Genomic DNA, 10,627 nt, shown 5'->3' on the forward strand with positions numbered 1-10,627 from the left:
AAAAGTATTTGTATAATGAAACTCGAAATTTTAATACATAAATGATAAATTGTTAAAATAGGATACTAAAAAGTATTGGATTTTCCGAAAAGTTTGTGCCGATTTTCCAAAAAAATCGCAAACATATTTCAAGACATTTATATGTGACATTTTTATGTGTAAATATATTTTTATTCAGTTATATTACTTTTATTTCTGCATCTAAGAAAACGTGAAAATTTTCTTTATTCAAAACTTATTGATTCTTCTAGCGAAAACTTTCGAAAATATGACATAAACTTTCTGGATAACCCAACGTAATGGATATGTTAATAGCAAATTAAGAATACAAGACAAATAAGTGATCCTAGATCAAATCATATTTCAATACTTGCGACAAAACTTTTCTCGCCTTTTTAATATACAATCGCATCATATTAAATGATATTCACTGTGCTAAATAAATGTTTGACTCTGACACCGTTGATAAAGCAAATTCATTCATTCATGCCCTTTCACGTGATTGGGAACTACAGACCTTCACACATTTCTGTTGAACCATTTTTATACAAACGTTGCTCGTATAAAGAGAGACAAGTTCATCGAGTGAAGTTAAAGTATTGTAATTGCTACTAAAGTTTTACGCAAGAAAAAATGTTTCATGCTATTTTATGTTTCTGATACTGTATATCATAAAGCATCCTTTGCACGATAAAAAAATCATCGAGACGATAAAAAGCACGATTTGGACACGGTAATTAATGGATATCTTATCAATATCTACCTATCTAAAGGTTTGTCCTTTCTGACCTCTCGAGAGAGAACTCACTCATTCTCTTTCTTCTCTTTCATATTCATATACATCATGCACATACATTGGGCACATTCCATTTGGCGTTTGCAACGCTCGTAAGCATCATTTCGTCCTTGTTTTTCTAATATCAAACAAGGATGAAATGATGCTCGCGAGCATCATTTCCAAATAAACTATGTCTATTTGGTTGTGAACGCCAAATGGAATATACTCATTGTATACTTTTTTCACTTTTAGTGCAAAAAGTATAACATAGTATAAAGAGGCAACATATCTGTTACAATTACATCGCATTTATATGCAATTACTTCACGTATCTTCAATGTACAGAGTAGTCAAAAAATGGGGTCATTGAACTCTTTAACGAGCGTACTCGTTTCCTTGATCTAATCTGACTTTAGGAACCTTGCTCAGCAAGTTCGTTCAATTCATTGCCAATTAAGTTAATCAGTATTTAAAATTGGAGACACTATGGAGAGAAAAATATAATGTGCGGTCGCTCGTTTCGATTCTCAATTATGAAGCACTGGTTTTGGAGAAAGATTGACTTTTTGATCAACGTTTGTTAAACGAAGATATTAATATTGTTACTCTTGTTGTTAATATCCGTTGTTATACCATTACTTGCGCAAGCTTCCTTCATAACGTACTAAATTCGGGGATCCGAGGTTTTTTCTTTGCTCAATGAGTTATTAACTCATTAAACTTTTCTGATTTTTTGGTTTTTTTCTTGTTTTCCTTCTTTTTTAAATTTTTTTTCCCCCCCCCGAAATCCCGGATTCAGTCTCGGTTTGGTAGACGAAATATTGTCCCACCTATAATAAAAGATTCTACTCGTAATCATCAAATGTTTTAATAACCAAGAGATATACATCTCTCAGTTATGTACTTTTCTTTCTCTCTCTTTCTTTCATACATACACACATTTTCTCTTTCTCTCTCTCTCTCTCTCTCTCTCTCTCACACACATTCTCTCTCAATAAGGTTGATGTCTCTGAAATTGACGCGGTCCCGGACCATTACCTCGCGGTTTGGGACCATATCCCATATTGTCGTAGCCATCGTAACCAGCGTAATCGTAGTTCGCGTACACGTCATCGTAGTTATGATAACCGTTGTATTCGGGGATGTAGCCATAACCGCCACCATATCCATATCCGTAGCCAGGTGCCCAGAAGCCCTGATTTCTTGGATCCGGATTGACCTTGACTTTCTTTACGTCTACCTCCTTACCATTAATCGTTTGCTTAGGCGTCTTCAATAACTTGTACACAACTTCTTTCGAATCAAACGTGATAAAGCAAAAGCCTTTACGTTGATTTTTAACTTTGTCGAAAGGCGCCTGTAGTTCAACAATGGTACCATATTGGCTGAAATAGTTCTTAATGTCGTCATCAGAAATCTCGGGAGTAAGACCACCCACAAAGATTTTACCATGTTGAGGTTTTTTACTAACACGTTTCGGATCAACCTATATATATAAAAAAAAAATGGTGTTAGTATACAGATACAATGGAATAGACACGAAACGGTGAAAGTATCATCTATATCTCTCGCTGTATTACAAAAGTTTATAAGAATGCAGTGTATGATGCTTCTCAATATTAAATTTGAAATTAGCAAAGTAAATCTTGCCTAGTTATAGTAATATTACTCCAGTTACCTTGCGTTTATTGATGTAATGCTCGCCTGATGCAAGAAGCTTATCGATGGTCTTTGGATTAGTGAACACCATGAACGCGAAACCACGTGAAATACCGGTATGAGGATCGACCTTCACCGAGATGCTCTCGATCTCGCCAAACTTGCCAAAATGATCCCGCAGCTCTTTATCGGTTGTATTTCGAGACAAGCCGCCAATAAAGAGCTTCCGCTCATCGTCCTTGCCAGGGATACCGGCGGTTGCCTGTTGCTGCGAAGATTGTGACGAGGAGTGCTGATGCTGACTGTGCTCCTGATTCTGAGATTCGTTCGGATGTTGATTCCCTGATTGATCCTGCATGCCGTCTGTCTGTGGCTGATTCTGGAAATCTACCGCTGCCGCCATCGTGATTTCTCAAGCGTTCCTCGAACACGTCTCCGTTCAAGATAGACAAAGCGAGCCCGTGTCCTAGACTTCGATGTCGACTGCCAGCTACGTTAAGGTGCGTCGTCTCCCGGTTTACGAACCGAAATCGGAGCACGATCTGCAGGCAGATATTTTACGCGCGTGGCACGAATCCGTAGCTTGTACTTGGATAGTGGCTTAAATAATGACCGGTGTGCTGCCGGCTTAGCCTACGAGAAAGGAAAGGAAAGGAAAGGAAGACAACTTCCGCGTCACGCCGCAGCGGTTCCGCGCCGCGACGAGTCGAGCTCCCTGATTCGTCGTCTCCGCCATTGTTGCATCTGTTAACCAATTGACGCGCGACACCGACAGCGATGGTATAACGACAAACTGGTGGTAGTTTTCGATACTAACCATGACAAGAACGCCGGAAGTTCCTCTCAGGTTCTTTGTCGCTTCGATCTCCTTCAATTTCGGCACTATTCAGCCAGATTTTCGCCGCACCGCGTCGTCTTGATCACATTGTGTTGTGCGCCAACGTTGCCAACCTGAAAAATAAATTCGTGTTAATTTGGAATCGAATCAATATTTGAGAATATTTGGGGTTCGTTCCGTTTCAAGCATGATGTATCATTTTTATTTAGTTTATTGAGAGCTTTCCAGTAGAGACACAAATGAACATAAAAGTCATTCTATCTTTGTTTCTTACTGGTTATTGAACAAGGAAACAGAATGACTCTTGTTTCAATTTGTGTCTCTTGCTGGCAAGCTCCTTTAATATTCAATGAACAAAGATAAAATGATATATCATGCGCATCATGCGCGAAACAGAATGCATTTTTTTAAGCGGGAAGCACAAACTCTTGCATAAACATGAGGTATAAGATAAATCAACCAATCTAGAGTCCTTTATTTCATGGAAAGGAGATGGAAACGAAGGAGACTTGATTGGTACATTTTCTTATGCATTACGTGTTATGAATTATAAAAGTCTGTGCTCCCTGCTTAAGGGCCATTCCACACTAACTTGCAGAGTCGCATAACATATGCATAAAGAAAATCATCCAACCATATTTTACGTTTGCCTGTATGACAGAAATGTGATTAGATAATTTTTTTTAAACATAACATCCCGAATCTACAATAGATTTTTAAGCCTTAAGCCATAAGGAATGAACGAATCACAATCACTTATTCTCTTCGCATTCGATTGTAGTTGGTCAATTTCTTACTTAAAGCTTAAAATACCTATTATAGATATGGATTAAAGGGCTCCGCGTAATAAAAGAAAACAGAGAACAAAGAATAAGAATTTCAATTTCAGAAATCATATATTGTGGAATACACAGTTTCTGATAGGTTGAAATTCTTATTCTCTGTTTTCTATTCCTTTTATTGTGCGGAGTCCCTGAATCAATTATTGAATCAATTGCTTTTTACAAAGCTTACTTTCAAAATGAATATTCAAGAGATCTTGGCTTATTGATCATTACGCCTACATAAATATGCTTCATGGAACACTGGATATTTGTGCTGGCATAACGAAAACGAGCATAAAGTCTATGATTGGCTTAGGCTACATTCCAAAACTTTTCGAGGAAAATTTTACTCGAAATATATAGTACATGTAAATATATACTATAGCATATATAGTAAATCTAATAGTAAGCGATACATTTCGCTTATCTGCTTCTATCTTTCCGCGAGTTCTGATTGGCTTCCGCTTTTCCGCTTTCCGTTTTTTCGTCAAAGTGTGAATCCAGCCTTAAGCGGTTGCACCAACGTTACTTTAATTTTAAGCGAAGCTTGAAACTCTTTTTGTCCCTGTCTCTTTCCGTTTTTAAAATGAGATAGAGAGAGTTTTAAGTTTTGTTTAAAGTCAAAGTAACGTTGGTGCAAGCGTGCTTAGTTCCTTTACGCTGTACGCTGTTACGCTGGCTTCATGGGATTTCACCTTAAAATTTTCCTCGGAGAAGACGTTTTGAAATGTAGCTTGGACAGTTTTGCTGGACAAAAGATGGTAGTGAAAACACTGCTTGAGTAACTACAAACTAACTGTCTCTTGAGTTTGACTTTCTTTTATTGTCTTTATTTTCGCAGACGTTGATGTCGCAGTCACCGCGGCAAACGCAATTTCTTCGATTTCAGGTGAGTTTAATAAAAATCGATATCTATTCATCATCGCAAGATTGTACAGTAACGTTTCATATATTTTTGCGTTTTCTTCAATTTTTTAAAATAGAATTACTCACTCCAGAACACCTACAGGAATAATTTCAACTTACGATTCGTGTATGAGAAACTCGCCGGAATGATAGCGCTTGAAACATAACCTGATTTGGCAATGTGATATCGACTGAATCGTTTCACGTCACATGAACTCTATAAATGTATCTCCGATTTTTTTATCTTATTTTATATTTCGCGGGAAATAAAAATTCATATATTACACAGTTTACTACATAATTTAGAAAAGAAAACCCTTTTCAGTCTGCAAATGAATTTATCATCTTGAATTGTCTAATGCAGTGGAAATTTTAGCTTTTCTTTGTTTCTGATAACTACATTGATTCTAGCATTTTGCTTGTACAAAATTTTATTTTCAAATATATTAAGCGTTTATATTTAGAGTAATATATTTATTGTATTGTCACTGATATGATTTCTTCTTTATTTATGTATGAAGTACATCAGATAACAGAATGTCAGGTAAGCGAACTGCAACAACAGAATTGAATCATGACAATTGGAATGAGGAGAATGAACCAGAGGATGCAGGAACGTTTGCGCTGGCTTCAAATGATATACTTGAGAAGAGAGTTATAAAAACAGCAAGACGTCGTTTGCCATCGAAAGACGTAAGTATATGTCCTGACTATTTTTTACCTGAATTTTCCTGTCTTTATTACTGTTCTATGTTAATTATTTCAGGGAATTCCAACAAAAAGTGCATTTGGGTCATTTACAGGTTTCAAAACTAATCCAAGTTTATCTCCATTCGGTTTTCTAGCTAATACAAGCACTACTTCTAGTACGACTACTTCTACTGCATCAGCAACGACTGTAAATACAAGTAACAAGCAGACTGCTAGCAACGGTGCTCCTAAGGTTCCCGAAATTGATACAGATAAAAGAGAGGATTTTACCAAATTACAAACATCATCAAGTACAAGCAAAAAAAATTCAGTTGAGCAAGGAACTGAAAAAACAAGGAGTCACTCGTCGGATTATTACGCAAAATTGAAAGGACTAAATGAAAGCGTTGCTACATGGATAAAAAGCCATGTAGATGCAAATCCATTTTGTATATTAACACCTATATTTAAGGATTATGAGAGATATTTGAAAGAAATTACATCAAAAGAAGAAAGTAGCAAAACACAAATTTCGCATACTTCTTCAGAGCATGTAACGCAGGCTGCAAAGAATGATATTAAAGAGATAAGTTCAGAAAAGAAACCAGAAAAGTCACTGTTTGGGAATTCAAACGCGAATACAAAGTCTACTTTAACCACAGGAACAGAATTAAAATCTGAGAAGTCAATATTTTCCAACATCACCACGAATACTAAATCTGTATTTAGTAATACAGAACAGAAAACAGAAAATTCCAAATCTGTGTTTGGTAGTACAGATGTAACTCCTGATAAAAATAAGTCTATTTTTAGAAGCACAGAGTCAAACGTTGCTAGTAAAAGTGTATTTGGCAATACAAGTGTGGAAAATAGTCCCTTCGCAAACAAATCTACCGTTTCAGATAGTAAAGATGAGGAGGAGACATCCTCCAACGCGAAGTCTGTAGCCCCTACCTTTCCCACTTTTAGTTTTGGACAGAGTTCTACCACCAGTAACGTGTCTGCTGGATTTAGTTTTGGAAGGTAATTTGTTCATTAACTTATTTATTATATTGAATAAAATACAAAAACACATTTTTATAATTTGTAGTGCAAAGCCATTTTCATTTGCTCCTCAAGTAGTAAAACAAGAGAAAACCGAAGACAAAGCAAGCAATGAAAATAAAGATGAAGAAGATGAAGAACCGCCGAAACAAGAATTCAAACTGGTAACTGAAGAAGGTGCTACTTATGAACAAAGGTAAGTTGTACATTGTAATTTCTTAACTTACAAATATCAAATTAAAAACTACATAAAACTTTTTAAAAACTTTTTATAATTATAAAGTAACTTTCTTAATATATAAATTATCTCTTAATATCAAATATATTTTTTTATAGGTGTAAAGTCTTTGTAAAGAAAGACAATGTTTATACTGATAGAGGCATCGGAATGTTGTATCTGAAACCAACACCGAATGGAAAGACGCAATTGATAGTACGAGCCAATACTGCTTTGGGTAATTTGTTACTCAATACCCTATTAACTCAAAGCATTCCCACGAAACGCATGAACAAGAACACAATAATGTTGGTCTGCCTACCAATGCCAGATTCTTCACCACCACCAGTCTCAGTGCTGTTAAGAGTGAAAACTAGTGAAAACGCGGATGAATTATTGGAAGCGTTGAATAAACATAAAAAGTAAAAATTATACGAAATTTGACTTAACGTATTTGAATGATGTTTTTTTGACGTTATTTTAGAGCTTGAAGAATGAAGCAAACGCTAATCCATGGAATATTATTTATCAACGTAATGATTTTGTATCAAACTTTATTCTCATCATTCCATAAAATCTAAATTTTGCGATTGCCTAGGAACTTAACATGATCATGAGAAGTATGTATGATGTAAGAATACAAGGTGTTTCATTCTCGACATACGCAGTGATACGAGATGATCAGTCAAAAAATTAGCTCAAAATGTTATAAATCAATGAAGGTGATATTTCATTTATCCGTTTTTGTTGTGCAACAAACGCTGCAGGACAAAGCGCGGCAACCCTCAAAGGCTGACAATCTCTCGGAGAATATTCTTGCCCACAGAAACACCTCTCGAAAAATTCGCCATTCGGAACTGACATTAAAATTGTAGGTCCCATATGCTCGTGGCAATTGAACGGACGCACCATAATATGAGAAAGAGTAACATAGGTCAGAGATCTAACGTAAGAAGAAGATAAAGGTCAGAGAAGTTCTCGGATCTCTTTATCCTATAGCTAATTAGAAGGCTTGAAAAATTTGTTGTATGACAAAAACGCAAATGTAATCTCGCTCTTAAATCGATATTAGAAATTTATTATCAATTTGCTACAAAATTACATTCGATCACCATTATATACAATAAATTATCTTCTATTCTTACGTCATGAAGAATAAGAAAATTTTTTTTAGATATCAATGATAAATTTTTTCCAATTGTTATTTACAGATTGTGTAAAAAGGTAAGTCTTTATATAAGAATGCAAAAATGGAATAGTTTCTACAAAAAATGTCTCAATTTACATGTATGACATTATTGGAATGAGTGTTGCAATTGTAATCAATAATGTAATAATAATAATTGGAAATATATGTACAGTATGTATAGTAGAAATATAATAGTATATATTATGAACGAAGCAATTTGTGCTTGTAATAGCTGCTGAAATGTTCTATATTGTTAATTACAAAGTAATTGTACTACAGAAGTTAATTACAAGTGTAAAAGTATTATAAATTATATGGATTGCCTGATATCATACAAAACAAACTTCATAACTTATTTATGGTACATAAAATAAGTAAAAAGTTTGACGTTCTATAAACATTACGTTATGTTTTAAAGAGAATTTACGTATTGTGAAATAGATTACATTCAATAATCAGTGAATGTTCAGGGTAAGAAATATTCACTTTATAAAGTATCAATCTTTCACTCTGTTATTTTGTTTATACATTTGTTATATTTAATATACTTAATACTTAATTATACGAAATTATTCTATTTCAAAAATTAGTCATTTTATTCAAAAAAGTATATTTTCTTTGGATTGATTACACGTGATTCGAATCATGAACAATTATACATAAATATACAAATATTTATATTAAAGAACATATTATTTAGTGAAATTTTTTAGCGTGAAAAGAATATTAGCATAAATGGTTTTTAGATATAAATTGATTAAAAACATTTTTATTTATGACAATAAATTTTTTATAATTAGTTGAAACTTCTAAATTACACTTGCATTGTGAAGAGCCTCTCTCTCATAACAAATTATATAGTTATCTATATAAATCGACTGTATACATACATATATATATATACAAATCTGAATTTGATTTCAATGAATATAATTTTCCTATTTGCACGCATACTGTCACAATTGACAGTAAGTTGCCTTTTATATTTATGCCTAATCGAATATAATACATTCAGAGACTCAGACTGAATTTACATTATGATTTAAAGCTTAAGAATGGTTATGATCATAGTCAAAGGCTACGCAGCCTTTCAGTTTCGGGATAATTTCAGTTCTTTTAGTGATAACGGTAGCCGTTACAGGTATACAATTACCAATACTGAAAAAGATCGAAATCTAAATAGACCGAGCCAAGTAGCAGCGCTTACAAAGCGTTAAAATGTCATAAGCGCTTTTTTTTAGCGCTTTATTAACGCTTTGTAAGCGCTGTGTACTACTTAGAAATAACCGTTACGGTAAAAGAATTGGAATCAAAAGTTGGATTTAAGACCGAAATGTTTCGATCCGAGTCTTTGCATACATAAAATTTTAAGAAATGAACATTTTTAGATATTCAATATGTTCAATAACATTATCCAACAGTACACAAATTCCTCTAAGTAGTCTAGTTTATAATGTGCACTTGATACAGATACTAATTAGTAATTTTTTTTTATTAAATTATCTTAATTTTAGCAATACGTGTAAATATATACATGATGTGTGTATTTAAGTAATCATTTGGATGCATATTGAATTAATTTAGTACATCAATCCTTAAATACATCGCTGAAATAAAATAATTTAATAGAAAATTATTAATCAGTACATCAAGTGCACGATGTAAACTAAGCCAGTATCTCATGAATGTGTCGTTAAAGAAAATTGAAGAACTGATATATTCTGTATATACAAAATAGCTTAAATCTTATATGTATATTGTGTAGACATGCACTTTACATGGCAATACATTATTAATATAATCTATACAAGATGAGAAAATACAAGGTTAGAGTTTCTTGCTTTCTAAAAATATCGTGATACGTGATCGTCTATTATACTGTACACTTGGTGAGAATTTACGAGTTGTCCATCTTCAAACTCTCTGCGCCATAAACGGCGTAAGAGGACCCATCTGTCCTAGGCCTACTTGAATGTGCTGCATATGAATTTCAACGCAGTTTTGAAACACTTGCTGATTCTGTGGGCTGAGTTTTGATCTTATCTGCTCTATAGTACCTTGTAATACTTTGAGCTCATATGCATTTCGATCAGAATCTGATAAGCTCTGCGATAAAGAAAATTATGTTTTTTAGCATCAAATAAGGAATAAAATAAATTCAATAAAAATATTCCATTTATCTTACTTTCACTTGTAACATCAACGCAGTTAAATCGGTTACCAATTGATTCATTTTTCCTGGTTCTTTATCGTTCATTACGTTATTTTTAGCGACCATATCTGCCGCTTCTTGTTTGCATTTTTCTCGAAGATGTGACGGTGCTAACATCGCTGCTACACTAGGTTCGGGCGCCATTTCCTGACATAGTTCTTGTATCTCATTCAAAAAGTCTTGGAGAGCTCCATTCATTCTCTCCAACTCGACAATAATTCTGAAAACAACAGAAAAATATATTAAAAGTAAGATATATATATATATATA

The 10,627-nt window shown here is 34.0% G+C and overlaps 3 protein-coding genes across 4 annotated transcripts in view; 1 reads left to right on the forward strand and 2 right to left on the reverse strand.

Moving 5' to 3' along the window:
* Positions 1 to 337: 337 nt before the first annotated feature.
* On the reverse strand, positions 338 to 3,071 carry LOC108686886 (RNA-binding protein squid-like). Of its 2 annotated transcripts, XM_018192387.1 has the most exons (3): positions 2,457 to 3,071; positions 1,817 to 2,264; positions 338 to 1,608 (listed from the first exon to the last, which is right to left on the reverse strand). In XM_018192387.1, the coding sequence occupies exons 1-3, from the start codon at positions 2,838 to 2,840 to the stop codon at positions 1,574 to 1,576; spliced, it is 867 nt and encodes a 288-aa protein (XP_018047876.1). In that variant the 5' UTR covers positions 2,841 to 3,071; the 3' UTR covers positions 338 to 1,573. The 2 variants fall into 2 exon arrangements, with proteins under 2 accessions (XP_018047876.1, XP_018047875.1); XM_018192386.1 differs by having other exon boundaries at positions 338 to 2,264.
* A 1,864-nt stretch (positions 3,072 to 4,935) lies between these two features.
* Positions 4,936 to 7,992, forward strand: LOC108686912 (nuclear pore complex protein Nup50). The gene is made up of 5 exons (XM_018192426.1): positions 4,936 to 4,988; positions 5,527 to 5,698; positions 5,772 to 6,718; positions 6,786 to 6,935; positions 7,076 to 7,992. Exons 2-5 carry the CDS (start codon positions 5,543 to 5,545, stop codon positions 7,380 to 7,382), a joined length of 1,560 nt encoding a protein of 519 aa, XP_018047915.1. The 5' UTR covers positions 4,936 to 4,988; positions 5,527 to 5,542; the 3' UTR covers positions 7,383 to 7,992.
* Positions 7,993 to 9,926: 1,934 nt separating this feature from the next.
* LOC108686893 (protein lin-9 homolog) overlaps positions 9,927 to 10,627 on the reverse strand; it is a 3,066-nt gene continuing 2,365 nt past the window's right edge. The window contains exons 6-7 of the mRNA XM_018192400.1: positions 10,331 to 10,577; positions 9,927 to 10,251 (exon numbers count right to left, since the gene is read on the reverse strand). Of these exons, the coding sequence (XP_018047889.1) occupies positions 10,060 to 10,251; positions 10,331 to 10,577 (439 nt within the window). The 3' untranslated portion in view covers positions 9,927 to 10,059. The remainder of the gene's footprint in view (positions 10,252 to 10,330; positions 10,578 to 10,627) is intronic.

The sequence above is a fragment of the Atta colombica genome, unplaced genomic scaffold, assembly GCF_001594045.1.
Source record: "Atta colombica isolate Treedump-2 unplaced genomic scaffold, Acol1.0 scaffold198, whole genome shotgun sequence".
In the NCBI taxonomy this organism is placed as follows: domain Eukaryota; kingdom Metazoa; phylum Arthropoda; class Insecta; order Hymenoptera; family Formicidae; genus Atta; species Atta colombica.